This window comes from Procambarus clarkii, chromosome 85 (assembly GCF_040958095.1).
Source record: "Procambarus clarkii isolate CNS0578487 chromosome 85, FALCON_Pclarkii_2.0, whole genome shotgun sequence".
NCBI classification, from domain to species: domain Eukaryota; kingdom Metazoa; phylum Arthropoda; class Malacostraca; order Decapoda; family Cambaridae; genus Procambarus; species Procambarus clarkii.
This window is the reverse complement of record NC_091234.1, coordinates 13133952-13161724: the sequence shown is the minus strand read 5'-3', so window position 1 is coordinate 13161724 and position 27773 is coordinate 13133952. Positions and strand designations below refer to the sequence as shown.

Sequence of the window (27773 nt, the reverse complement as noted above, 5' to 3'; positions counted from 1 at the left end):
AATTGTGCTCCAAGTTTTTTTAATGTTGCTTTTTATTTGGGTAAATTTATCTTCGTAGTATTTAGTTTTGGCTCGTCTAATTATTTTAGATAGCAATAACGAGTAATTCTTTGAGAATTCTTTGGAGATGGTTCCTAACCTATACTTCTTCTTATGGTCATGTTTTTTATCAATGGATTTAAGTATTCCCTTTGTAAATCAAGGATTGTTAAGCGTTTTGGTTGTGACTTGCTTTGTAAGCATAGGACAGTGGGTGTTATAAAGGCTGATAGTTTTTTGAAGAAAAGATTGCACTGCTAGGTTGATGTCCCCTATGTTACCTAACTCGGACTCCCAGTTGACATTATCAGCAGCAGTTATAAAATTGTCTATAGCAGTTTCATTGTGCAGCCTAAAGCTTAACTCCCTTGTCTCTAGAGGTGGTTTGTTAATGTTAGTTAGGAGAAATGTGGGGTAATGGTCTGTAGTGCTATCGGTGATTATACCTGAAGTAAGGGAGAGGTTATGTTGGTTCAGATGTGATCTAGAGTCGTGGCAGTACTATGAGTGGTTCTAGTAGGTCTTGTGATTAAGGGTATGGGGAAGCAGATTTAATTTAACAAAGATTAATTGGCACAATACAGTATATTGCTAGCACATATAAGACAGCAATGATCACAATGGTAAAGTTCATTGGATTAAGTACATAAAGATTGGGCGATTGGGGTAACACTAGACACAGAGCAAATTTAAAGCACAGAGTAGGAAACTATGAAGATGAAATTAGGTACATAATTATAAGAATTAGTAGTAATATTAAACTTAATAAGTAATAATAAATTTAATAAACTAATAATGCTTATTATAATTATAAATCCCATACCCATCCTGTGGGCAGTAGTGGACCCAATATACTCATCATGTTGGTGATAGTGGACCCCATGTCCATCCTGTGGGTGGTATTGGACGCCATACCCATCCTGTGGGTGGTAGTGACCCCATGCCCACCCTGTAGGCAGTAGTGGATCCCATACCGATTCTGTGGGCGGTAGTGCACCCCATACCAATCATGTGGGCAGTAGTGGACCCCATGCCCATCTGGTGGGTAAAAGTGACCCCATACCCATCCTTTGGGTGGTAGTGGCCCCCCCCATACCCATCCTTTGGGTGGTAGTGGCCCCCCCATACCCATCCTGTGAGTGGTTGTCGACCCAATACCCATCATGTGAGCGGTAGTGGACCCCATATTCTTTTTGTGGGCAGTAGTGGCGCATACACCCATTCTGTGGATGATAGTGGTCGCAAAGTCATCCTGTCGGCGGTAGTGGACCCCATACCTATCCTGTGGGCGGTACGTGACCCCATAAGCATATTGTGGGTGGTATTGGACATATGCCCATCCCGTGGGCGGTACTGGACCCTATACCCATCCTGTGTGCGGCAGTGGAGGCCATACCCATCCTTTGGGCGGTAGTTGATACCATACTTATCATATGGGTTGCAGTGGGTGCCATACCCATCCTGTGGACTGTAGTAGACGATATACTCATCCTGTCGGCGGTAGTTAAGTATATACCCATTCTGTGGACGGTACTGGACCCTATTCTCATGCTGTGGGTGGCAATGTTAATTGCCACCCAAATGACTAAGTTAATTCCCCAAATTAGAAATCTTTCATATGAAGAAAGATTAACAAAGCTTAAGTTGCATTCACTGGAAAGGCAAAGAGTTAGGGGTGACATGATAGAGGTTTACAAGTGGATGAATGGACATAACAGGGGGGGGGGGATATTAATAGGGTATTAAAAATATCAACACAAGACAGAACACGAAACAATGGGTATAAATTGGATAAGTTTAGATTTAGGAAAGACTTGGGTAAATACTGGTTCAGTAACAGAGTTGTTGATTTGTGGAACCAATTGCCGCGTAACGTGGTGGAGGTGGTGTCCCTCGATTGTTTCAAGCACGGGTTGGACAAGTATATGAGTGGGATTGGGTGGTTATAGAATAGGAGCTGCCTCGTATGGGCCAATAGGCCTTCTGCAGTTACCTTTGTTCTTATGTTCTTATGGAGGTCATACCCATCCTGCGTGCGGTAGGAGACACAATTTTCATCCTGTGGGTGATTGTGGACCCCATACCCATCCTGTGGGCGGTATAGTGGACGCCAAGCATATCCTTTGGCCTGAAGTGGAACATATACCCATCCAGTGGGCAGTAGTCGACCCTGTACCCATCTAATAGGCGGTAGTGGACCCCATACCCATCCTGTGAATGGTAGTGGTCTCCATTCCCTTTCTATGGGCAGTTGTTGGGCCCATGCAGCCCCATCCTACAAGTAGTATGGGCCCTTTACCCACTTAGCAGGTGGTAGTGGACCCTATACCTATCCTATTCAGGAGGTCTGGTCGACGACCGGGCCGCGGGGACGCTAAGCCCCGGAAGCACCTCTAGGTAAGGTACAGTAGGTAGTAGACACTATACCATCCTGTTTGTAGTAGTTTACCTCATAGCCATTCCAATGTAATATCGTTTTCTGTGGACGTAGCAACCATACAAGCCTAAAGATTTTTATAGCATAAACTAATGTATATAAGGTTGATTGGCGAAGCCCTTTTATTTGATGTAATAAATTACAGTGCTTATTATAATTGACTAAGAACAACTAATATTTCTCAAAACAAAACTACGAGCCTTCAGTAGCATGGAGCTGATCTGTAATATTCTAGGAGCATGGACAATAGTAGGTAAATTTCACAACCCATGAGGGACCTGAAAACTTCAATTTTCATCATAATTGAACCAAACACGACTATTCTACTGTCTACGGCGATGGACGGGTACTGTGAGACGTAAATTGGTACGTGAGGAAGAGTTTGGGCCTTGAAAAAAATATAACTGGGAAAATACCACATATGTACTAATTCATAAGCGAAATATTGACTATAAGCACTAAGTCATATATGTGCTGTCTTGTACGAGAGCGGGTTGCATCATAACACTCCCCCTCCCCTTATTTTTGAGAGGTATTCCAGTGGCTAGGGTCGGGATATGCATCAGCCACCACATTGTTTCGTTCTCCAACCGATTGGTTTGACCGGTTGATCTGTTAACGTACTCCCTCCAGGAGTTGGCAAATAATCCGTTGCACCTTGCAACATCTGGCTCACAACTCGCAAAGGCATGATCCTCTCTTAAACGATCCGACTTCTCTCACTTTGGCTAGGCTGTCTCCCTTAGACACCTTCACTCCATCAGTCCTCTCTACTTACTGTTTCCTCCCTCTACTGGCTGTACCTTCTCTGTCGTCCTCGTGCTTTGGTCTGTCACCATCACACTTCAGTCTCACATCAACATACTTCACTCTGTCGTCTTCATGTTTCAATCTACCACCATCATACTTCCGTCCCTTGCCATCGTACTTCACTTTCTCGCCTTCACCGATGATCCCTTCTTTTGTCTCCTCATTTATCCGAGACTTCATCCTCTTCGACTTCCATCGAATCCTCGGCTTTCTTCTACTCCTCCACGCCTACATCATCATCCTCTTCTCATACCTCTCACCTCTACAAACTCCGTTTCATCTCCTTCAACTCTTCCACGTTCCCTCAAAGGTTCCTGAAGTCCAATGGAATGGACTTGAGTAAGGATTTAAGTAGAAGTCTAAGAAATAAAATTAACGAATTAAATGCTCTTGTCTGCACAGAAAAAATAGATATTATTGCACTTACCGAAACGTGGATGAATGTAGAAAATAGAGAACTATTAGCTGAATATCAAATATATGGATTTAAACTATTTCACACAGATAGATATATTAGACGAGGAGGTGGAGTAGCCATATATGTTAGGGACAATTTGAAATGTAGTCTCAAAGAGGGAATCAAAACAGAGCCACACACAGAAACTATTTGGATTGAATTAAACGAAAAAGCTAATAATATTATAATAGGAGTAATATATAGGCCACCAAATTTAGACAGAATGGAAGCAAAGCATCTATGGGATGAAATATCTAGAGCATCTAGATCTAACAGTATTTATGTCATGGGTGACTTTAATTTTAGCGGAATAAACTGGTTGAACAAAACAGGGAATAGTGAAGCAGAAGATTTTCTAGAATTAATTGACGATTGCTTTCTTACGCAACACATTAAGGAACCAACACGGGAAAATAATATTTTAGATTTAGTGTTAACTAACAGGGAAACGCAAATTAATGACATCGAAATAGGGAGTGAGCTAGGGAGCAGTGATCACAAAGAAATCAGATTTAGCATAGAATGGAATAGACCAGTAGGAGAAAATTCTGTTAAAGTGCCAGATTTTCGAAAAGCTGATTTTAATAGCCTAAGAAATTTTTTGGGTCAAATTGATTGGAAAGGCTTGGGTATGGGGTGTGGGCCGGTCTTGGAGCGAGACATGAACCCAGCGATAGGTGACTTAAATGGGGATTTCGATGTGGATTCAATATATAACTTATTTAAGAATATTCTAAACAAAGCACAGGAACGTAGTATACCATACAAATTGAATAGATCGTATACTAATGACCCAAAGTGGATAACAAAGAATTTGAAGAACCTTATAGGTAAAAAGAGAGCTTGGTACAAAAGGATTAAAAATGGGGAGGTCACTTTAGAACAGGAATTCGTACAACTGGTTAGAAATGTTAAAAAAGAGATAAGGAAAGCAAAAAGAAACTATGAAGTTCGCATAGCAGGGCAAGCAAAGACAAATCCTAAAGGGTTTTTTCAGTTATATCGTACTAAGACTAGGGAAAGGATAGGTCCATTAAAAACTGAGACAGGTCAAATAACAGATAGTGATGAAGAGATGAGTAGTATTTTTAATAAATATTTTGTATCTGTATTTACTAAAGAGGAACTTAACAATATGCCTTCAGCCGAACAAGTCTATGTGGGTGGGGACGAGGACAGGTTGACGAGTTTAGCAGTTACCAGGGAGGATGTTCTTAAACAAATAGTAAAACTCAAACCAAACAAATCCCCAGGGCCGGATGAAGTGTTTGCTAGGGTGCTTAAAGAATGCAAAGAGGAGCTTTGTGACCCACTGTCAACCATATTTAATAAATCAATAGAGTCAGGCAGAGTGCCAGAGTTTTGGAAAGTTGCTAATGTGATACCAGTTTTTAAGAAAGGAGATAGATCACTTGCGTCTAACTATCGACCAATTAGCCTAACGTCTATTGTGGGAAAGTTACTCGAATCTATAATAGCAAATAAAATTCGTCTTCATCTTGAAAAACATAAATTAATAATTGAGTCGCAACATGGTTTTATAAATGGCCGTTCATGTTTAACAAATTTGTTATCTTTTTATTCTAGCATTGTTGAGGCAGTTGATAGTGGTAAGGATTGCGATGTTGTATACCTTGACTTTAGCAAAGCTTTTGATACAGTGCCACATGAAAGACTGATTAAAAAATAGAGTCTCATGGTATTGGGGGTGCTATATTAAGCTGGATTAGGGCATGGCTATACCAAAGGAAACAGAGAGTTAGTATAAATGGAATCAAGTCAGAGTGGGAAAATGTTGTAAGTGGAGTGCCTCAAGGCTCTGTCCTGGGACCTCTGTTGTTTATAATATATATAAATGATTTAGATTCAGGTTTGAGTAGCAACATTTGCAAATTTGCCGATGATACGAAAATCGGTAGGGAAATTAATTCGGAGGAGGACTCACTATCACTTCAAGTTGATCTAGATAGGGTTTTGAAATGGTCAAAGGATTGGCAGATGCAGTTTAATGCTGATAAATGTAAAGTTCTGAGGTTAGGTAATGATGATAGAGTTACAAGATACGAGCTAGATGGTGTTGTGATTGCGAAGTCGGATTGCGAAAGGGATCTGGGAGTTATGATTAGTAAGAATTTAAAACAAAAGGATCAATGCATAAATGTTCGTAATAAGGCAAATCGGACACTTGGATTTATTAATCGCAGCGTTAGTAACAAGACACCTGGTGTGGTTCTCAAGCTATATCTTGCTCTAGTTAGGCCCCATTTAGATTATGCAGTTCAGTTTTGGTCGCCATATTATAGAATGGATATAAATTCACTTGAACGTGTCCAGCGTAGGATGACTAAGTTAATTCCCCAAATTAGAAATCTTTCATATGAAGAAAGATTAACAAAGCTTAAGTTGCATTCACTGGAAAGGCGAAGAGTTAGGGGTGACATGATAGAGGTTTACAAGTGGATGAATGGACATAACCGGGGGGATATTAATAGGGTATTAAAAGTATCAACACAGGACAGAACACGAAACAATGGATATAAATTGGATAAGTTTAGATTTAGGAAAGACTTGGGTAAATACTGGTTCAGTAACAGGGTTGTTGATTTGTGGAACCAATTGCCGCGTAACATTGTGGAGGTGGGGTCTGTCGATTGTTTCAAGCACGGGTTGGACAAGTATATGAGTGGGATTGGGTGGTTATAGAATAGGAGCTGCCTCGTATGGGCCAATAGGCCTTCTGCAGTTACCTTTGTTCTTATGTTCTTATGTTCTTACACAGTAAGGATTTTCCAAATCCTTACTGCATTACACTCAACCAGACTCAACCGTACTTGTCGGTCTACCTCTTCCAAAGTGCTCGTAAGCATCCCTCTGCACATACTGTCTCTTCTCACTTCCTCTTCTCGGCTATCACTCGTCTTCACTAGCTCTTCTTCATGCTTCCCGTGAAACATGTCAACTCTTGACATCTCGCAAAACTCAACTTCATTATCCCTACGCTTCTGTGCTAGTGGACAACTTGACGTTTTACTCCCGTCCTCAGTCTGTCCACATCCATCTTCAGCTCTCCTCAGCACAGTTATATCGACCTTCTGATTCTCAATTTCAGCGAGCTGGGCTCTACTCAGGTCCACTCTCTTCACATTAGTTCTCTCCGGCAGGGTCATCTTCACTTCCGACCTCACCGAGACTTCGTTTTCCTGAGCTAAACCTCCCTCAAACATCCACGCAATCTCCAAGTCGATATCTTCAACCGGTGGAGTCGACACTGACTAATCCTCACCATTATCGCCACCTCTGCCCTCCTCACTACTGTGGAAGGACCCACATTCAAAGTGCCCGCCAGTGGGAATATCTCTCACGCTAGGTGCTCCTGATTGGTGGACAGCAGTCTTATGCCGTGCGTCTGCGCACCACCCACGCGCATGCCCAGAGGAGGTAGAGAAAGTCAGAGAAGACCGGCACCTTACCACAGATACACCTGTTGATGACACCCCCCAAACTGTTGTTATTCGGCACCCGTATTGGCCAGATATCGTTGGACCTCGCCGATCCTCGCCCCTGAGGAGCCATCGCATTGCTTCAGCACGCCCTTAGAAGACTTCAGCTCGAGGTGAGCAACTGTCTTCCATACATTTATACACATGCAATGCATATCGATTACCACGTGGTCAGTCGCCCTATACCCCATAGGCGACTGCCTCCACACTGGCGCAGTGAGTAATCTGCCTACACGGTGATCAAGAGGACCTCGCCACTCTGTATGCATCATCATCCTGCTGAATCTGATTGAGACTTCATGTTCAATATTGCAGTAACATTTACTGTCGTCGGGGACACCTTATAAGTTCGCCGGTTTGCTAGAAATTGATAAAGGCTTTTCAGCCGCGTTGTCTGAGATATTGTGGTCCCTGATTTTGATATCTGTGATTTATTCCACATTTCTTGCATTTTTCTGTAATTTCATATTTTGTCATATCTGTGCTCCTGAACTCAAGAATATTCTACGGCTTCCAGTCATCCAGCAAGTCTCTCAACGTTAAATTCATTCTCCTGATTCTTTGCTTTATTCGCAGTATCAATTTTCTCCATATTTAGCAATTTTCTCTATTTTTGATGAATTTTGGCAAATATTAATTGTGTTCAAGACGAGGCAATCCCCCGGCCCACCCGCGGCCATTCTTGTTCATACATGTTGCTGGCCCGCCCCACCAGTTGGCGTCCGCCCTACCAGTTAGTGTTCCTACTAACCTCTAAGGTTGTATCTTGGGTTTTGTTTGCATTTGCTATTTTCTTGATATTCTACCTCATAATTCCAAGTTTCCTGCAATTTTTGTTATATTATTAAGAAGAGGAAAGGAGAGGAGAGGAGGTTACCAACTCACGGATTCTGCCCCGCCGTTCACGAGCGTATCCGGGCTCGGTGTTATTGTTTACTCAGGGTCGTGTAGGACCTAGTGGCCTCAACTATACAAAAGTGTTTGCTACACCTCGTTGTGATGTATTATATATTGGCTGCACGAACTTTCCTCATATATATGGCTCCAGGGAGACATATGTGCCAAGAAAATTAGTGCTGGTGTACCTAGAACTGATTAAAGGAGACCTAATTTCTACCCTGTGTGCACCATCAAGTTCTCCATTCACCTGAAATACATGTGTTGTTTGTTTAATAGGTGCATGAACTTTGAAATATATATACAGTAGTAGATTTAGATATAAGCGCATAAATCTGGTTTTAAGTAAGACTAAACCTGAAATACTTTTGTGAAATATATAAAATGATTGACACTATGTGAAATATTGATATGATTGACACTAACTAATATATAATTGATATACTGAAATAATAAAACTTGAAACATTGTGGTTTGCAAATTTTCACTTTTTAGGGAAACATAAATTCATGACTTTTCCTACAAGTGACTAGCGAAATACCTAAAAATAAGTGATAATTGTCCTTACCTAACTTGTACTTGTAAGTGGGCCACATAATGACACATCCTAGATTTAAGTGAATAACCCTGAATTTAAGTGAATGATCCTAGATTTAAGTACATGATCAAGTTAAGTGTACGAACTTGCAAATATCCAGTTCTCTTGAGTGTTTACGGCCATATCAAGTGTGATCTAAGTTTTGAACATTTTGGGAGGGGAGTTACATAATGTTCAGGTAATCTTAAGTATTGGGGCCACCCTCCACTCTGTTTTTTCTCCATTTTTTGAATTGGTACAGTGAATGGTTACCTCACACATACTGGATATTTCCTAAGCGTCACCCGCATCCATTAGTTAAATTCTTTGATGTGGAATACTATGCTTAACCATTCCTGGAATTAAGGTCTATTCACTGGCATGTCTTATTTTTATTTGTTGGTGGTTAACTTGGCTGTGAAGGTACACTCTGCACAAGAATACTTCAAAGCTTCGGCTTTTCATTACTGCAAGATGCCCCGCATACCCATTAACTCGGTATCTGTTGGTGACCTAACAGCACTACCTGGAGTGTCGTACTCACTGGCCAATCAAATCGTAAGATTTAGACACACACGTGCAATCACGGCAGAAAACATCCACCATATTTCTCACTTTAAGATTACAACTCCCTTGTTGAATGCCTTAACTTTTGACACAAACCCGCCCCCTCACGGCTCGACCTCCCACACAATAATAGAACCAAATGCTAGGGGACCTTCAAACTCGCCATCAACCGATGGGAATGCCTCAGCTGCTTCTGGAGGTGGTGCTGCACGCAGTCAGGTCAGACGTATGTCTCCCTCTCGTGTTACCCATGGGTTGCATAGTTCCCATTTTCTGAGACAGGGGCATATTTCAACTAAGAGGTCATCTCATTCCACTCGTCGTCCAGTTCGACGTTTGTCGGCTAGCTCCCAGAATTCTGATTCTGACGACTCTACTTCTCCTAGCCTGTGAACTGGTCATGGCCAACTGAGTAATTCCCACCCAATGCCCACCACCACGGGAGCTGGATTATGATGGTAAATCTGAGTGGACTCCGTTTTATCGTCGTTTCACATTCTATGCAACGGAAAAAGATTGAAGAGGCATACTTCCCTAACAAATTTGGGTTGGTGTCTTAAAGGCAAAGCCAATGATTTTTACAACCGTATACTAGACCGGGAACCATCAATTGATTATACTCGCATGATGCATAAACTTGTAAAGGGATTTGGGGATAGGGAGGTTTTGGACATGGCAATAATTAAATTTTCTCAGGCCCACCAGGAGCCTGGTGAGGAAATTCTAAAATGGGCTGACAGAGTCCTGCATATGGCTCATCGAGCCTACAAACATCTGGAAAGGAGAGAAGAAGAGCAGATGGCAATGATGCGATTTGGCCAGGATTTGATGGATAAGCGCTAAGCAGAATATATTTTCAACGCTAATATTTCTTCCATGGAAAAAGCCATTGATGGGGCTCAAACGTTTCAGCAAAATTCTGTTACTATTCACGGGTCAGCAGGTTCATTCTCATATGTTCCCATCAGCAGAGATCACAAGGCCAAGCAGTGCAGATAAACGCTGTGGGTAGGCCTTCCCGATACGAACAGCCATTCTGGAGTAGTGTTGCTTCTCGCCTCCGCTCACGGACACCCACAAAATCTCCAGATTCATCACTGGCTGCTGGCAATATCAGGTCATGATAACTGGGTTCCCCGGCAAACAAATGCTGGATCAGGTTCTCCCTCTCTTGCTGGAATAGATACAAAGCTAGATAAATTTGCAGGTATGAATGCAAAATTAGACGAAGTAGTCTCGGGTTCGTGACAAATTAGACTATGTGTGTGAGGGCTTGAGGTGTCTTACAAACGCTATCATATCACCTCGTGGTCAACGCATCCCATCACCTAGGGGGAGTAATAATTGTTACTTATGTGGAGAAAAGGGTCACTTTGCTCGCGACTGCCAAAGATCCAGGAGTGGCTGGGACGAAGGCCGTAAACAGGGGGAGCATACCGATGATAGGCTTCATGTTTCCTTTAATGAGGAGAATCAGTCTTTAAACAGGGACGGGTTGGCTCAAGAGGTCTAGATCCGACCCACTATTTGCCAGGCCAGCAGAGTGTGGCTGCGCCATAATCAATGACGCCAGGGCCTTCTCAAGGGTTCAAAACTTTTACCCTCCAAATACCAGGACTAGATATTCATCAGGAAAATAGGCAGTCCTATCGAACATTTTCTGACGATGTGCTCAACACTGCAGCGCCAGAAGACACAAGGGACATAGACGAAAGTAAAATTAATGTGTCCCAGGACAAGGAAGACTTTTATCAACAAGAGGGGGTAAGTTTAAATTTCAAGCAAGTAGGTGACGAGGAAGAGTTCTCTCAAGACGAGAGTAGTTGTTCCTCCAGGGAGGATGAGGTAGACACAGCTCGTGCACCCTGGGACACCGAGTAGCAAGAAAAGGAGGAATAGGAACAAATAACTATTAGGCAACTAAGATACGGTTCTATGTTCTGGATCCCGATTCAAGTGGAAAACGTAACTGTGAGAGCAATAGTTGATACAGCTGCGAAAGTCACAGTTATTTCACAAGAGGTTCATCATTAGTTAATACCTCCACGACAGGTAATAACGCAGATCACCCTCAACACAGTAGGGAAATGTATGTGCATTCCGGGAACACTGGTAGGCCCGGTTACATTACATATTGCAGGGCGGATACTTGAAGAAATATGTGTGTGGCCCCAATTGAAGATAACATGTTAATGGGGCGGGATTTTATGAAAAGCCAAGGCGTCAACATAGCATTGGCGAAATCTCAAATAATATTACAGGGGCAGGTAGTTCCTATGCAGTTGGGAAGGGAAGATGCACATAAGGGTGTTACCTTTAGGTGCTTCCGGGGCTTAGCATCCCCGCGGCCCGGTCGTCGACAAGGCCTCCCAGGGGGCGTCGACCAGGGGGCATGAGATGTTTTTTTTTTAAAGTTGTTCAATATCAATCAATATTTTTTTATTATTTGTATATGAAAAAGGCTGCAATTGTTCCAAGTTTCAGTACTTCAGCCTAAATAGAAAGGGATATATTTTTTTTTTCAAAGAATATTACACATTTTCAAGTGAGTATCTACAACCACACGTTTCTGATATAATCATTCTATGACACTTTTCTGGCACATTAGCATATAATAAAGGATCTGATGCCGCGGAGTTTCCAAAACATGTTTAGTTTTCCTAATACAAATAGTCAAAGTTCCCCCTCCTTTCCCCCCCCAAAAAAAAAAAATATGCCAATATATCATGTTTATTGCTATTATAAATCAATAAATCAATCAATAAATGAACTTAGGAAAAAACGCTGGCCCAAGATTTTAGAGACATAAACCTTACATATAAGGTGTAAGTTTCATGTAAATTGAATAAAAAATGAAAGAGTTATAGGAACGTTTAAGTTAATTGAAAATAAATAAGTCTACGGTGCTGCCATCTGTGGCTGAGGTTGATATCAAACAATTTCCTCCCAAATTGGCCCCTTACATATAGGCTTACGTGCGGTCATGTGCATAAGCTTCATGCAAATCGTCCGATAAACAAATAAGAAAAAAAAATTAAACCAAAAATTTTATTTTTTTTAACTTAATTTTGTATTAATAAAACTAATTACATTATTTTAATATATGCTATTGTGATAGCTGAGAGTCATAGACGTGATTTCAGTTGACACTTGTGTTTGATAATCATGTTTGACCATTTTGGAAAATTTTTGACAAATAATTCAATATTTTTTCTCCCTTCTTATTTATGCTACGATGCTGAGACTTGGAGCAGATGAAACCCTTTTCATATACAACTCGTCAAAAAAGTTTGATTGAAATCGAACTGTTTTCATTTAACTCCAACGTCGACCCTTGCATAGCTAAAGTGGTAGTGTCTCAATACATGGTCAACCCACCCGTTCGGTCGCAAAAGTCAAATGTGAACTGGAAAATAGTATGCCCCAATATTTAGTGGAACCCTTGGACGATGGGAAGGTGCCAGTAATTCGCACACTCCACCAGAAGGGAAAAACCTTGTGGATATGTGTACTTAATATAACAGCGAAATATCACATTAAAGAGACAAATGCATGTGGCCAATGCAGAGGCAGCCTGGGTAGTTTTACCTGGATCCAGTCCAGCAGTTGCTATAAGGTCTGTTGATAAGGTACCTAAGGAACCCCAAGGCAATCTACCCGCTCATGTTTAGAGCATGCTACAGGGCATAGAAGAAACTGACAGATGAACAGGAGATCCAACTGACCCACCTGTTGCTGACTTATAAAGACGTCTTTGCTGCAAGTGAATTTGATCTGGGATCTTTTAATGAAGTATCCTATCACATTAACACAGGCAATGTAAAACAGAAAATATGGTGGACACCTGCATGTTTTGCACAGGAAGAAAATGGACACCATCAACACATGCTGGATGCAGGTATTATCCAACCGTCAATGTCTGAGTGAGCATCGGCACTAGTTTTAGTGAGGAAAAGGGATACCTCGGTTCGATGGTGTGTGGATTACCGAGAACTGAACACCCGTACCATAAAGGATGTGTACCCGCTTCCCTTAGTTGATGAATGCCTGGACACATTAGCGGGAAACGAATGGGTTCAGTAAATCAGATGCCAACTCAGCATATTACCAGATAAATATAGCAGAGAAAGATCGGAAAAAGACAGCATTTGTCACCAAGTACTGTTTATTTGAATTCAAGAAAATGGCTTTTGGTCTTTGTAATGCCCCAGCTACCTACGTCAAAGTCATGAATCTGGTGTTACGAGAACTGGGAAACGGTGCTAGCTTTTTTGGATGATATTCTAGTGTTAGGCTAGTCTTTCCAGAGTCACCTCTCAAACCTGGAACAAGTCTTTGGAAGATTCAGAAGAAATGGCCTGCGCCTTAAGCCACAAAAATGTGCCCTGTTTAAGAAGCATGTTCAATTCTTGGGCAGAATAGTTAGCCGGACGGGGCTAGAATTGGGACAAGAGACAATAGATGCAGTGGTGAGATGGCAGACCCCCCAGGTCACCCAAAGACGTGGAACGATTCTTAGGGTCACCCAATTACCACCGAACCTTTATAAAAGGATTTGCGGAGCTAGCTGCTCCTCTGTATGCACTTACCGGTGCGAACAAATTTGTTTGGGGAAACCAACACCAAGGGGCTTTCAAGGCTATCAAGACAGCCTTGACTACGTCTCCTGTTTTGGGGCTACCCAACGGATAGGACCCTTTTACCCTGGATACCGATGCCTCGGACTGGGCAATAGGTGCGGAGCTGCTACAGGTTCAAGAGGAACAGGAAAAGGTAATCGCTTATGCCAGCTTTGCATTAACCCCGGAACAAAGAAGGTATTGTACCACCAGGAAGATGTTGTTGGCGGTTGTTAGTGTTCACCAGGCTTTTTCGGCACTATCTCTTGGGCTGGCCTTTTACTGTTCGAACTGATCATAGCAGTTTGGTATGGTTGACTAGGTTTAAGAATCCCCAAGGTCAATTAGCTCATTGGTTGGAAGAGCTGAGCCAGTTTGACTTAAAGATCCAACACAGAGCGGGGAAAGAAACACACCAATGCGGACTCTTTATCTAGAGAAGGGGATACCCAGCAGTTGTGCACACACTTTCACCATGACATTCCTGTACAAGACCTGCCATGCTGGAGCTGTTCTTATTGTCGCAGGGGACACCAGAACTGGGCAATGTTTCAAGAAGTGGTAGACGATGTAGTCCCACTAGCTACAGGATCGTTCGATTGTGCATGCAATGTTCAGGCCCTGGGGGCAGTCAGGCAAATAAGCACCGAGTCTCCTTTTCCAAACTGCTGGTCGGAGGATAACAACCTGGTTGTGTTTCCATGGAACCCGGGGGGTAATGATCAAAGGGAATTAGAGGACTCATCAGGCAAAGGACGGGATACTGTCCCCCCAAGGGCGGTAAAGGTTCAAATTATCACCAGGACCACAGCAGACAGATACGGAATGCCTTTGCTTGAGCTGCAAGAGCAGACGGAGAAAGACCCAGACATGAGTATGGTAAGAACATGAGTGTGAGGCCATCAACCCGCAAAAGGTGATCTGTTCGGAGCCAGCCCCGCCATGAAATATTACTGGCTAAACAAAGAGGCCTTTATTCTGGAGAATGGCCTTTGGTGGTAGCACAAAGCAGATTAGGATGGAGCGGCCCAAAAACTTTTATACATACCCAGGAGCCTGAGACAGGAAGTGTTGAAGTTATATCATGATATACCCGACATGGGTCATCAAGGCAGGAATCGTACAATGGAGAGAAACAAATCAAGATATTTTTTAAATGGGCTAACAACCCAGGCTGCTAATTATGTGGCCTCATGCCATCACTGCAGTATAAAAAGAAAGTATCCAAAACCAGCAAGCACGAGTTGCGCACATACCATGCTGGTGCACCAATGGAGAGAGTACACCTGGATTTCTTTGTGACCATTGCCAAGGACTCAGAAAGGCAACGAATACCTTCTGGTGATGGTAGACCAGTTTACTAAATGGATTGAGTGCGTGCCACTACCATCCCAGAACGTAGAGGACACGGTTTGAGCGACACTCGACGGATTCTTCACCTAGTTTGGGTATCTGTTTGAGATTTTCACCGACCAATGGAGAAACTTTGAGAGTGACTTGTTTACTAACCTTTGCAAAATGATGCACATGCATAAAACCCGTACTACAGCTTATAAGCCATCACTAAATGGCCAGATAGAAAGATACAACAGAACCATCATGGATGCATTGCGATGTTATGCTAGTTCTCGACATGACAGCTGGGATGAATACGTTCAACATATAGTAAGGGCAATTAGATCCAGCGTGAATCGACAAACCGGATTCACCCCTAATAAATTAATGCTTGGTCGAGAAAGTAACCAGCCAATAGATTTGATGTACCCCCAGGAGAGACAACCTCCCCAAGACGCAATGAAGAACGAATGAACCCAAGAATGAATAAAGAGAGATTATGACCTGCGAGCACGGCTACAGGTCTATGAAAAAGTTAACCTACTTTACCTGTTGGACACCGCCCAAACAAAAGGGCAATGCAAGAACCTTTCGCGGCAATGGAATAGCCCGGGGATCATTATCCATAAATTTTCTTTCTGTTTGTTCAGGGTTAAACTCCAGCGTGACCTAACGACGGAGAACCACGAAAGATTGAAAAAGTGTAAGGACCAAGTAAGTCCAGATTAGTAGTATAAAGTATGCCATAGAGGGGCCGTTTTGCTTTTTTCGACAGCCCCTCTATGGCATACCCGTTTTTAGTTACCCCGGTGAGATTTGACGGCCCCTCTATGGCATACCCGTTTTTAGTTACCCCATCGCCCCTTGCACAGCCATCGCTAATGCTTCTCCTGTCGGTCAGGTGAAGTCACAGTGAGAGGTTGTGTTAACCGGAGCTCCTGAGTGTTGTTATATTATCATAGCAATATGGAAGTTGTAGTGAAGGACCTGGTGACTCTAGTGGGAGCCCTGAGGACAGAGTTGGACTCTCTGCGGGAGGAGGTGCGTCAGCTTAAAAAACAACGAGAAGTAACGAAGGAGGAGACCAGCAGTAAAGGGACCTCGTCTTGGAGAGTTGCGAAAGACAGGGGCCTTAAGAAGACTTTGATAAAGCCGCCTTCAAACGCCATAGCAACTTCAAATTCATTTGACGTTTTGGAGGACGAGTGCTGTGGAGAGACTGTGGATCGCGCAAAAGGGAAAGCAACGAAGAGAAAGGAAGCGCAGGCCCCTCAGAAAGTAAAGGAAGTACCTAAGCAAACATTAGTTGTGGGAGATTCCCAGATAAGGTATTTGGATAGAACGTTTTGTGCTAGAGATAGGGGGAACAGGTTAAGGGTTTGCTATCCCGGAGCTGGCATTGGTGATATTATAAACAACATGAATGATATTATGGCTGGTAATGGGAACAATCCCATTATTTGCATTAGCGTGGGAGGAAATGATGTTGGTCGAGTCAGGAGTGAGGAACTGATTCAGAGGTATAAAACAGCCATAGAGTTAGTTAGGAGCAAGGGAGGAATCCCGATCATATGTGGCATTCTTCCAAGAAAGGGAGTGGGAAATGAATGGATATCGAGGGCACTTGGTGTCAATTGCCGGCTGGAAAGATATTGCAAATCAAATGCAATATCTTTCATAGACAACTGGGAACACTTCTATGGAAGAAATGAAATGTATGCTCGTGATGGGGTGCATCTATCGAGAGCTGGGGTTGTTGCTGTTGCGAACTCGCTAGAAGAAGTGGTTAGAGGTGTTTGTTTGGGTTTAAACTGTTAGTAGATAGAGGTATGGGAATTGATTTGGAGGAAGGAGGTAATAAAAGTATGTGCTTGTGGGAGAAAGGAATTGGCAAAACGATCAGGGAAAGAGAAGGTCCGCAAAATAACAATTCACTTAGGGTATATTACACTAACAGTAGAAGTCTAAGAAATAAAATTAACGAATTAAATGCTCTTGTCTGCACAGAAAAAATAGATATTATTGCACTTACCGAAACGTGGATGAATGTAGAAAATAGAGAACTATTAGCTGAATATCAAATATATGGATTTAAACTATTTCACACAGATAGATATATTAGACGAGGAGGTGGAGTAGCCATATATGTTAGGGACAATTTGAAATGTAGTCTCAAAGAGGGAATCAAAACAGAGCCACACACAGAAACTATTTGGATTGAATTAAACGAAAAAGCTAATAATATTATAATAGGAGTAATATATAGGCCACCAAATTTAGACAGAATGGAAGCAAAGCATCTATGGGATGAAATATCTAGAGCATCTAGATCTAACAGTATTTATGTCATGGGTGACTTTAATTTTAGCGGAATAAACTGGTTGAACAAAACAGGGAATAGTGAAGCAGAAGATTTTCTAGAATTAATTGACGATTGCTTTCTTACGCAACACATTAAGGAACCAACACGGGAAAATAATATTTTAGATTTAGTGTTAACTAACAGGGAAACGCAAATTAATGACATCGAAATAGGGAGTGAGCTAGGGAGCAGTGATCACAAAGAAATCAGATTTAGCATAGAATGGAATAGACCAGTAGGAGAAAATTCTGTTAAAGTGCCAGATTTTCGAAAAGCTGATTTTAATAGCCTAAGAAATTTTTTGGGTCAAATTGATTGGAAAGGCTTGGGTATGGGGTGTGGGCCGGTCTTGGAGCGAGACATGAACCCAGCGATAGGTGACTTAAATGGGGATTTCGATGTGGATTCAATATATAACTTATTTAAGAATATTCTAAACAAAGCACAGGAACGTAGTATACCATACAAATTGAATAGATCGTATACTAATGACCCAAAGTGGATAACAAAGAATTTGAAGAACCTTATAGGTAAAAAGAGAGCTTGGTACAAAAGGATTAAAAATGGGGAGGTCACTTTAGAACAGGAATTCGTACAACTGGTTAGAAATGTTAAAAGAGAGATAAGGAAAGCTAAAAGAAACTATGAAGTTCGCATAGCAGGGCAAGCAAAGACAAATCCTAAAGGGTTTTTTCAGTTATATCGTACTAAGACTAGGGAAAGGATAGGTCCATTAAAAACTGAGACAGGTCAAATAACAGATAGTGATGAAGAGATGAGTAGTATTTTTAATAAATATTTTGTATCTGTATTTACTAAAGAGGAACTTAACAATATGCCTTCAGCCGAACAAGTCTATGTGGGTGGGGACGAGGACAGGTTGACGAGTTTAGCAGTTACCAGGGAGGATGTTCTTAAACAAATAGTAAAACTCAAACCAAACAAATCCCCAGGGCCGGATGAAGTGTTTGCTAGGGTGCTTAAAGAATGCAAAGAGGAGCTTTGTGACCCACTGTCAACCATATTTAATAAATCAATAGAGTCAGGCAGAGTGCCAGAGTTTTGGAAAGTTGCTAATGTGATACCAGTTTTTAAGAAAGGAGATAGATCACTTGCGTCTAACTATCGACCAATTAGCCTAACTTCTATTGTGGGAAAGTTACTCGAATCTATAATAGCAAATAAAATTCGTCTTCATCTTGAAAAACATAAATTAATAATTGAGTCGCAACATGGTTTTATAAATGGCCGTTCATGTTTAACAAATTTGTTATCTTTTTATTCTAGCATTGTTGAGGCAGTTGATAGTGGTAAGGATTGCGATGTTGTATACCTTGACTTTAGCAAAGCTTTTGATACAGTGCCACATGAAAGACTGATTAAAAAAATAGAGTCTCATGGTATTGGGGGTGCTATATTAAGCTGGATTAGGGCATGGCTATACCAAAGGAAACAGAGAGTTAGTATAAATGGAATCAAGTCAGAGTGGGAAAATGTTGTAAGTGGAGTGCCTCAAGGCTCTGTCCTGGGACCTCTGTTGTTTATAATATATATAAATGATTTAGATTCAGGTTTGAGTAGCAACATTTGCAAATTTGCCGATGATACGAAAATCGGTAGGGAAATTAATTCGGAGGAGGACTCACTATCACTTCAAGTTGATCTAGATAGGGTTTTGAAATGGTCAAAGGATTGGCAGATGCAGTTTAATGCTGATAAATGTAAAGTTCTGAGGTTAGGTAATGATGATAGAGTTACAAGATACGAGCTAGATGGTGTTGTGATTGCGAAGTCGGATTGCGAAAGGGATCTGGGAGTTATGATTAGTAAGAATTTAAAACAAAAGGATCAATGCATAAATGTTCGTAATAAGGCAAATCGGACACTTGGATTTATTAATCGCAGCGTTAGTAACAAGACACCTGGTGTGGTTCTCAAGCTATATCTTGCTCTAGTTAGGCCCCATTTAGATTATGCAGTTCAGTTTTGGTCGCCATATTATAGAATGGATATAAATTCACTTGAACGTGTCCAGCGTAGGATGACTAAGTTAATTCCCCAAATTAGAAATCTTTCATATGAAGAAAGATTAACAAAGCTTAAGTTGCATTCACTGGAAAGGCGAAGAGTTAGGGGTGACATGATAGAGGTTTACAAGTGGATGAATGGACATAACCGGGGGGATATTAATAGGGTATTAAAAGTATCAACACAGGACAGAACACGAAACAATGGATATAAATTGGATAAGTTTAGATTTAGGAAAGACTTGGGTAAATACTGGTTCAGTAACAGGGTTGTTGATTTGTGGAACCAATTGCCGCGTAACATTGTGGAGGTGGGGTCCCTCGATTGTTTCAAGCACGGGTTGGACAAGTATATGAGTGGGATTGGGTGGTTATAGAATAGGAGCTGCCTCGTATGGGCCAATAGGCCTTCTGCAGTTACCTTTGTTCTTATGTTCTTATGTTCTTAATGACGTCACCAGGTAGCCGCTCAATGTACAATCAAGAGGATTAAAAGGTCCTGACTCGGCGTACCCGTTTTTAGTTACCTCTGGTAGTGATAGCTTTATAGTTCATGAATCTATTCAGTCACACCTCCATCATGTCACCCCTATTTCTTCTTCACCTTTCTAGAGATTGTAAATTAAGCTTTGTTAATCTTTCTTCGGAGATTGCTTATTGAGCATATATCATCTTCGTTCTTTGAACATATAAAATTTTCGTTGACGGGGATTAAAAGGCTGGCTTCTGGCATACCCAAATTTCGTCACCCCAGTGACCCATGCACAGGCATCGCTAATGGTCAATGACGTCACCAGCTAGCCGCTCAGCGTTCCTGCACAGGCACGATCAAGGGGATTAAAAAGCCGGTCTATGAGTCGTGTGTTTTGTGATACAACAGTAACCCTGAAACCTAATGTAAAATACCATCATCCCTAGTCTATTTTAAATTTCCTATTTACTTCCAACTATCGTCCATTGCAAAAGGGGGAGCAACACAGAGCATGAACTACCATGTATCCCAGCGTTCATCCCTGTAACTGAACCAGTATTTACCCAGGTCATTTTTCCTAAATGTAAAACTTATCCAATTTATTCCTGTTCTGTTTCATGTTGATACGTTTAATAGGTTATTAATATCCCCCTTTACTATGTCCATTCAGTCACACCTCTATCATGTCACCCCTATTTATTCTTCTTCATCTTTCTAGAGAATGTAATTTGAGCTTTGACAATCTTTCTTGAAGGATCGTTTATTTCTCATAGGGCAAAATAAAAATGAAAACCGCTATCAGTCATTTATATGAAAAAAACAGGGCCCTGGGCATTGGCAATCTCAATGCGAGTTCAGTAGTAATCCAATATTGTCCCTAACCATATACACATCTCACATTCGCTCAAAACAAAACTCAGGTATAGGGATAAGGTATTAATGGCCATTAGCTTATAAGTGTCAAGGCATTACAGCACCTGACTGGTCAACTATGTGTGACGTCACCAGATAACCAATTGAACCCTTAGCGTCCAACTAGCATATTATTATTATTCAAAAATGACTAGACAATCCATCCCCACCTAACCTAATCAGAGGTTTAAGAATATACATTTTAATTATCCACAACTGCAATCATTATTCGGTGATAAGTGCAAAAGTATAACAGCAACTCAAATGTCATACCGCAATTTTTTGTAGAAATCGTACATCTGGCAGCATTGTAGGTGAGCTGAACATAAGAATAAAGGTAACTGCAGAAGTCCTATTGGCCCATACGAGGCTCCTATATATCTCCACCCAATCTCAATCATATTCGTGTCTATCCTATGCTTAAAACAACCAAGGGATCCACTTAAAGTATTAGTTTACAATAATAGTTTTAATAAATAGCTGTCATTCTAGTTTTATACACAACAGCAATTATGAAACCCTATAGCTAGATATCGTACTGTAATCCACAAGTAGCTACCACACATCTGGCAGCACAGCGGATTATTAGCTGTGTTGATAGGCTAGTCAACTGTCCTCACATCCATCAAATAGCTATCCAAATGTCGCACCTCAATTCATCCATCTAGCAACTTAGCTGGATGCTAGTCACTATATTCATAGCCTAATCATTTCTACACCTCAAAAATAAAAAATCCTACTTTCTAAACCAACACGCGCAAATACATGCATACATACCTACACATACTCCACAACCCATACATTCATAGAGAATAGCCTAGTTTTTTGCCATCATTTTCCCCATTAATCAGATGTGATTTATGCCATACACAGAAAATACAGCAGTTACACGCCAAATATGTCATTTATGCACAAAATATATTATTTACACTCAAAATATACCATCACACAAAAATATGTCATTTACATACGAAATATGTCAGTTGCACACAAAAATATACCATTTACACAATTTTGCATGTACACTCAGAGTATGACATTTACACAAAGTATGGTATTTGCACAAATATATCAAAATGCTTATGCATTTAGACAATCAAAAATGCGCTTTCACTAAAATTCCACAATTCCACATACATAATTTTCACAAAATACTCATACATTGTCTCATAAACCAAAATACACTTACACCATAAAGGTCTATTTTTTTCAGATTACAGAGCTTACACAAAATACACAATTTGCACACAAAAATACAGTTGCACCAGTTCCACTTCAACAAATTAAAAACACAACTTGCATAAATGCACTATTAGCACAAAAATTATTATAAAACATGGATAATTATTACGCAATTTGTGTAATTATTGTACATCTTTGCACAATTAATACAAGAAAACTTGCTATATAATTTCTCGACTTGCACAATGACAATCAATAAACAAAGGTATAAATAAACAATTCGTCCATATGCAATTACACAACATGCGCAATTAATACACAACTTTCACATATATTACACATCTTTCATAATTATTACACAACTTGCACAAATACATATCTAGCACAAGTACGTACAATACATAACTACCCCAAATATGAAAATACACAATTAGCATAAATACACGATTTACATAAATACAATTGCGACATTTACACAAATTGCTCAAAAATAAAATCAATACAGATCTGAATAATACATAACTAGCACATATTCATTAAATACACAATTAGAAAATTTCCACAAATACATATACAATTAATACATACGGCTTGCACAAAACAATACACAATTTATAGAGATATAATCAATACATAATTGCAATAATCATACAACTTAAAAGGGGCCATGGTAACCGAAAATCCAAAGAAAAATGGAATATTTACGAAAAATTACGAAAAATACTACAACGTTCTGGCAACACTGTGGTCCAAACCGTTTAATGATATCTTGAAAAATAACGTAATTAGAGTCAAATTTCCCGCTGCAACTTTCGTGAATCTGGTCCTCGCGGCGTGAGTGCGCCGCGGGGTATTGTATCTTACGTTGTAGAAGTCTTATTTTTCGTAATAGCGTTGAAAATAACATGTTATGCATAAAATGAATATAAACTCACTCATTGGTAACAGTATCGTGTGAGAGAGAGGGTGGTATGTGGCTCAGTCCATCAGTGACTGTGTGTCTCTCGTGGGGAGTAGATGTATCGCTGACGCGCTCTCACAATATCTTCCAGAACTCATGCTATTATTGCTATTTGTACTGCAATATGACTTACCAAACGAACAAGAGAAAAGCATTGAAAGCTAGATGCATGCGAGCTCTCCATAGAAGGTACGAGCTGGCCGCAATGCGTAAATCACGCATTGTCACGAGTGACCGTGAGTATGAGTATCTTGTCGCGCGCGCTACGCAACTCCAACTTTTACAACTAGATCTGGTTTCACAGCCTTTATTTATTATTCAATTTACATGAAACTTGCACATTATATGTAGAGTTTACGCCTCTAAAAACGGTTGATATTTTTCTTATCTACGTAGATTTATTGATTTTATAAATAATGATACACTTCATTTTGTTGCATACGTTTTGGGAAACTTTTAAAAATCTGTATTATTGCACTAAATACATCTGGGATAAAGATCGATCAACCAAATCTTTATTATATAGTAAGGTCATAGCTGAGTGTCGTAGAAATGATTTTGGTTCACAATTGTGGGCTGTGAAACCAATTGAACATTGTTGAAAAATTGTATAATTTTTTTTTTTCTCCTTCTCTATTTAGGCTGAGATGCTGAAACTTGGCCTAGGTGCAGCACCTTTCACATGTATCAGGATAATAAATTATGAATACCCTACAACAACTCTCATACTTCCAGTCATATATCCCCTTATGCAAAATACATAATCTGCACAATTAATACACAAGTATATTAATTCTGCAATATATGTACAAATACAAACACAACCAACTGGGTCAAACAATACACAATTTGCATGATATTTTTCTAAGTATATTTAGGACATTAATTACAATATGCTGAGTTTAACCAACTCCCCAAAAGTCAGAATTTCACATATAAAAAGGGTACATATGACTTCCGATGAGCTCAATATAAAACACAAACCATATGGAGCAACTTAAACGAGCTGCCTCGTCCATGTTCTGACTTTAAGCGTCTCGCTGATAATCCATGGCTCAGATTATTGACTCAAATACATGATGACCAAAAGTCTATAATCCGAGAGCAGTCGGACCTGATAATGAAGCTACAGAGTGATGCTTTGGCCATGCACAAGATTAACCAAGATCTGTCTGCCAGAGTCGGCCACCTCGAATAGGAATTAAGCTCTCTTCAGATCTCGGTTACTAACTTTAAACCAGCAGAAACCTCTAAGAAGCAAGAAGAGATGTTACAAAAGTTAGAGAACCACTTTAACTCCCTACACCAGCAACACACTGCAACCCAAGACGAATCAGACCAACTTAAGCTCCTTGATTCTGTCATCATCTCATCACTTGATTTTCCCCATGAAACTGACAGAGAAGACTGTACTGCCATCGTGATCCAGGAATTGCGTACTAAGTTGAATTATTCAATCGAAGCAAGAGACATTAAGTCAGCTTATAGAGTGGGTACCAAATCATCTGGTACAAACAACAGAAGGATACGCATGAAGTTAGATAGCTGCTCCCGCAAGTCAGACCTTATCACTGCTGCAGTCGCTAGGAAATCCAATGTTTATGTGAACGAATGTCTAACCAGATTCAGACAAAATCTCTTATTTAAACTACGTGGAATTTGCAATAGATCCACTGCTATTAAACATTGTTTTGTGCGCGATGGTAAAATAATAGCTAGGAAGACTGACTCTGGAAAAACTTATGTCATAACCACTGAAGCACACCTCACTTCTTTCCTGGATGACTGTGGGATATCAGCTGAATAACCAGAACATAATTTGTAGTCTCACATACAACCAAAGTGTACTTAAGCTCTGCCTTTCCTTTCCAAAGGTGTTTATTTTTATTTTTATTTTATTTTTTTGTTTGTCATCTTTGCCTGCTTTATACTCTTAATTATTTGTTCTTAGTTAATCCCCTTGTCACTAAACCTAGGGCTTTTTATTACCCTGTTAATTAACCATTACTAAGCTAATTATCTTCAAGATCATTTTTTTATGATTATTATTCTTCTTATTATTTTTTATTTTACATTTATATTGTCAGTCTCTACTGATTTTTTGTTTTTTATTTTATGTAACTTCTGTGTCCTCCCTGGCTATCTATTGGATCTTTATTTTACTTCTAAATTGTTACTATTTTATTGTATTTGCTTTTATTCTTGTGTTTTGCTTTATCGTGTATCTTGTATCGTGATCCCTCTGCATCTCTATGCACACTGATATTGATCCTGATCAAAATCTTCTGTCTCATAACTATACCAACCAGCACATTGATCATCATTATTGCAAGTATTTCACAGCACACCAGGCTAAAAACAAACTTCAAAATAGCACCTATCTATCAGTTTATAACCAAAATGTTAGATCACTTGGTAAACATTTTGACGATTTAAATGCATTACTCACAGCACTAGGTACTAACCTATCGTTCATTATTTTAACAGAAACTTGGCTAAATAAAGACAATACCCAACTGTAGGCCTAATAAAAAAGGTGGTGGCACAGCTATATATTACCGAGATACATTTATCTGCAACAGTGTTATTAGTGACAGAGATGACTACTGTGAATATACTTTTGCTCAGTTTACAATTAAATCCCTTAAATCCTCTTTGACTATTGGAGCCATCTATAGATTTCCCAATACTAACATAGCTTCTTTCTCAGACAACCTAAGGAATCTTATTATAAACAACAATCTCAACAAAAACCACATCATTCTGGGAGGAGACTTTAATATTGACCTGGGTCAACAAAATTGCTCTCAAGTTGACTATTTCCTTAACAGCATGAACTCCTGTATGCTAATCCCCACAATCACCAAACCTACCCGAGTCACTCGAACATCAGCCACTACCTTGGACCACATATGGACAAACATAACAGCTCCCCTTGTATCTGGTATAATCTACGACAGAACAACTGACCACTATCCTACCTTTCTCATAGCGAACATGGACATAACACCACCAAAAAGCAAGAAACTTTCATTTAGGCTACACAGTGAATCAGCTTTAGACAATCTTACAGAGGCACTTCACAATATTAACTGGGATTCTGAATTCAATAATACCCATGATATAAATTCATTAGCTAACCTCTTCCTCTCCAAGACTCTAAGCCTCTACAACCTTCATTGTCCCCTTCTTACCAAGCAAGTAACTGACAAAAGATTAAACAATCCATGGCTCACAAGTGGCATTCTCAACTCAATCAACAAGAAACATGAATATGAAAAGAAAGTTAGGATTGGCCTAGTTTCAAAGGAAGTAGCTAAAAGATACTCATCAATGCTTACCAGTATCATAAGAAAGGCAAAACTTGCATATTATGTGAATAGATTCAACGAAGCAAAAGGCAACATGAAAAGCACTTGGAAAACTATCTCTAGTATCCTAGGAACTAAACAACACTCACATAACCAAATAAAACTCTACAAGGATGGGGATATACCGTCAACTGATTTAGAAATGGCAAATGAATTTAATAGTTTCTTTTCATCGGTTGGTGCTAATCTTGCCAGTAAAATCCCACAGACTCAGACACATATTAACACATATCTCTCAGGCAGCCATCCAAACTATCTTCTCCTTTCACCAATCAGCCCGGCAGATGTTGTGTCCATCATACACTCTCTAAAAACCAAGGCAGGGAACACCAGTGAAATTCCGTCCATTGTGTACAAGAGAGCCTCCCATGCCCTTGCCCCACCCATAGCACTACTGTTCAACAAATCTATAGAGTGTCACACCTTCCCTGATATCCTCAAAAGAGCAAGAGTAACGCCAGTCCATAAAGGAGGCAATCCGGCGGACATAAACAATTATAGACCAATATCAAATCTACCCATTCTATCAAAAATATTTGAAAAAATTATTTAAAAACAGCTCTATTCCTACCTCGTAAAATTCGACATATTCAGCCCCTGCCAGTTTGGCTTCCGGTCCCAAAAGAGCACCAACGATGCAATCATTAGTCTCCTTGACGTTATCTACTCAGCCCTTGACAAAAATGAGTTTCCGATTGGACTCTTCATTGACCTAAGAAAAGCCTTTGATACTGTTAATCACAACTACCTCTTACTTAAACTCCAGCATTATGGAATCCGAGGCATTGCCTTTGACTACATCCGATCCTATCTTAGTGACAGACACCAATATGTAACCATCAATGATACAACTTCTTCCACTCTACCAATTACCGTTGGAGTGCCACAGGGCAGCATCTTAGGACCTCTTCTATTACTTATATATATAAACGACCTGCCTAATGTCTCTAATATTCTCAAACCTATATTGTTTGCTGACGATACTACCCTTATCTATTCAAACCTCAACCCACATCCACTAAATAATGTTGTGAATAATGAATTAAAAAAAGTCCACTTATGGATGTCAACGAACAAACTAACATTAAACATCGAAAAGACTTACTACATCTTATTTGGAAGCAAATTCATCAAATGCAATTCAGCTACAGACTAGACAACATTAACATCAGTAATAAAAATGATGGCAAGTTTCTTGGCCTATTCCTAGACAAGAGACTCAACTTCAGCACCCACATTCAACACATA

General features: G+C 40.2%; 1 protein-coding gene across 1 annotated transcript in view; it reads left to right on the top strand.

Moving 5' to 3' along the window:
• The first annotated feature begins 14449 nt into the window (after nucleotides 1-14449).
• Nucleotides 14450-27773, top strand: part of LOC138358693 (uncharacterized) — a 31352-nt gene continuing 18028 nt past the window's right edge. The window contains exons 1-3 of the mRNA XM_069316848.1: nucleotides 14450-14782; nucleotides 15112-15227; nucleotides 15889-15952. Of these exons, the coding sequence (XP_069172949.1) occupies nucleotides 14450-14782; nucleotides 15112-15227; nucleotides 15889-15952 (513 nt within the window). The remainder of the gene's footprint in view (nucleotides 14783-15111; nucleotides 15228-15888; nucleotides 15953-27773) is intronic.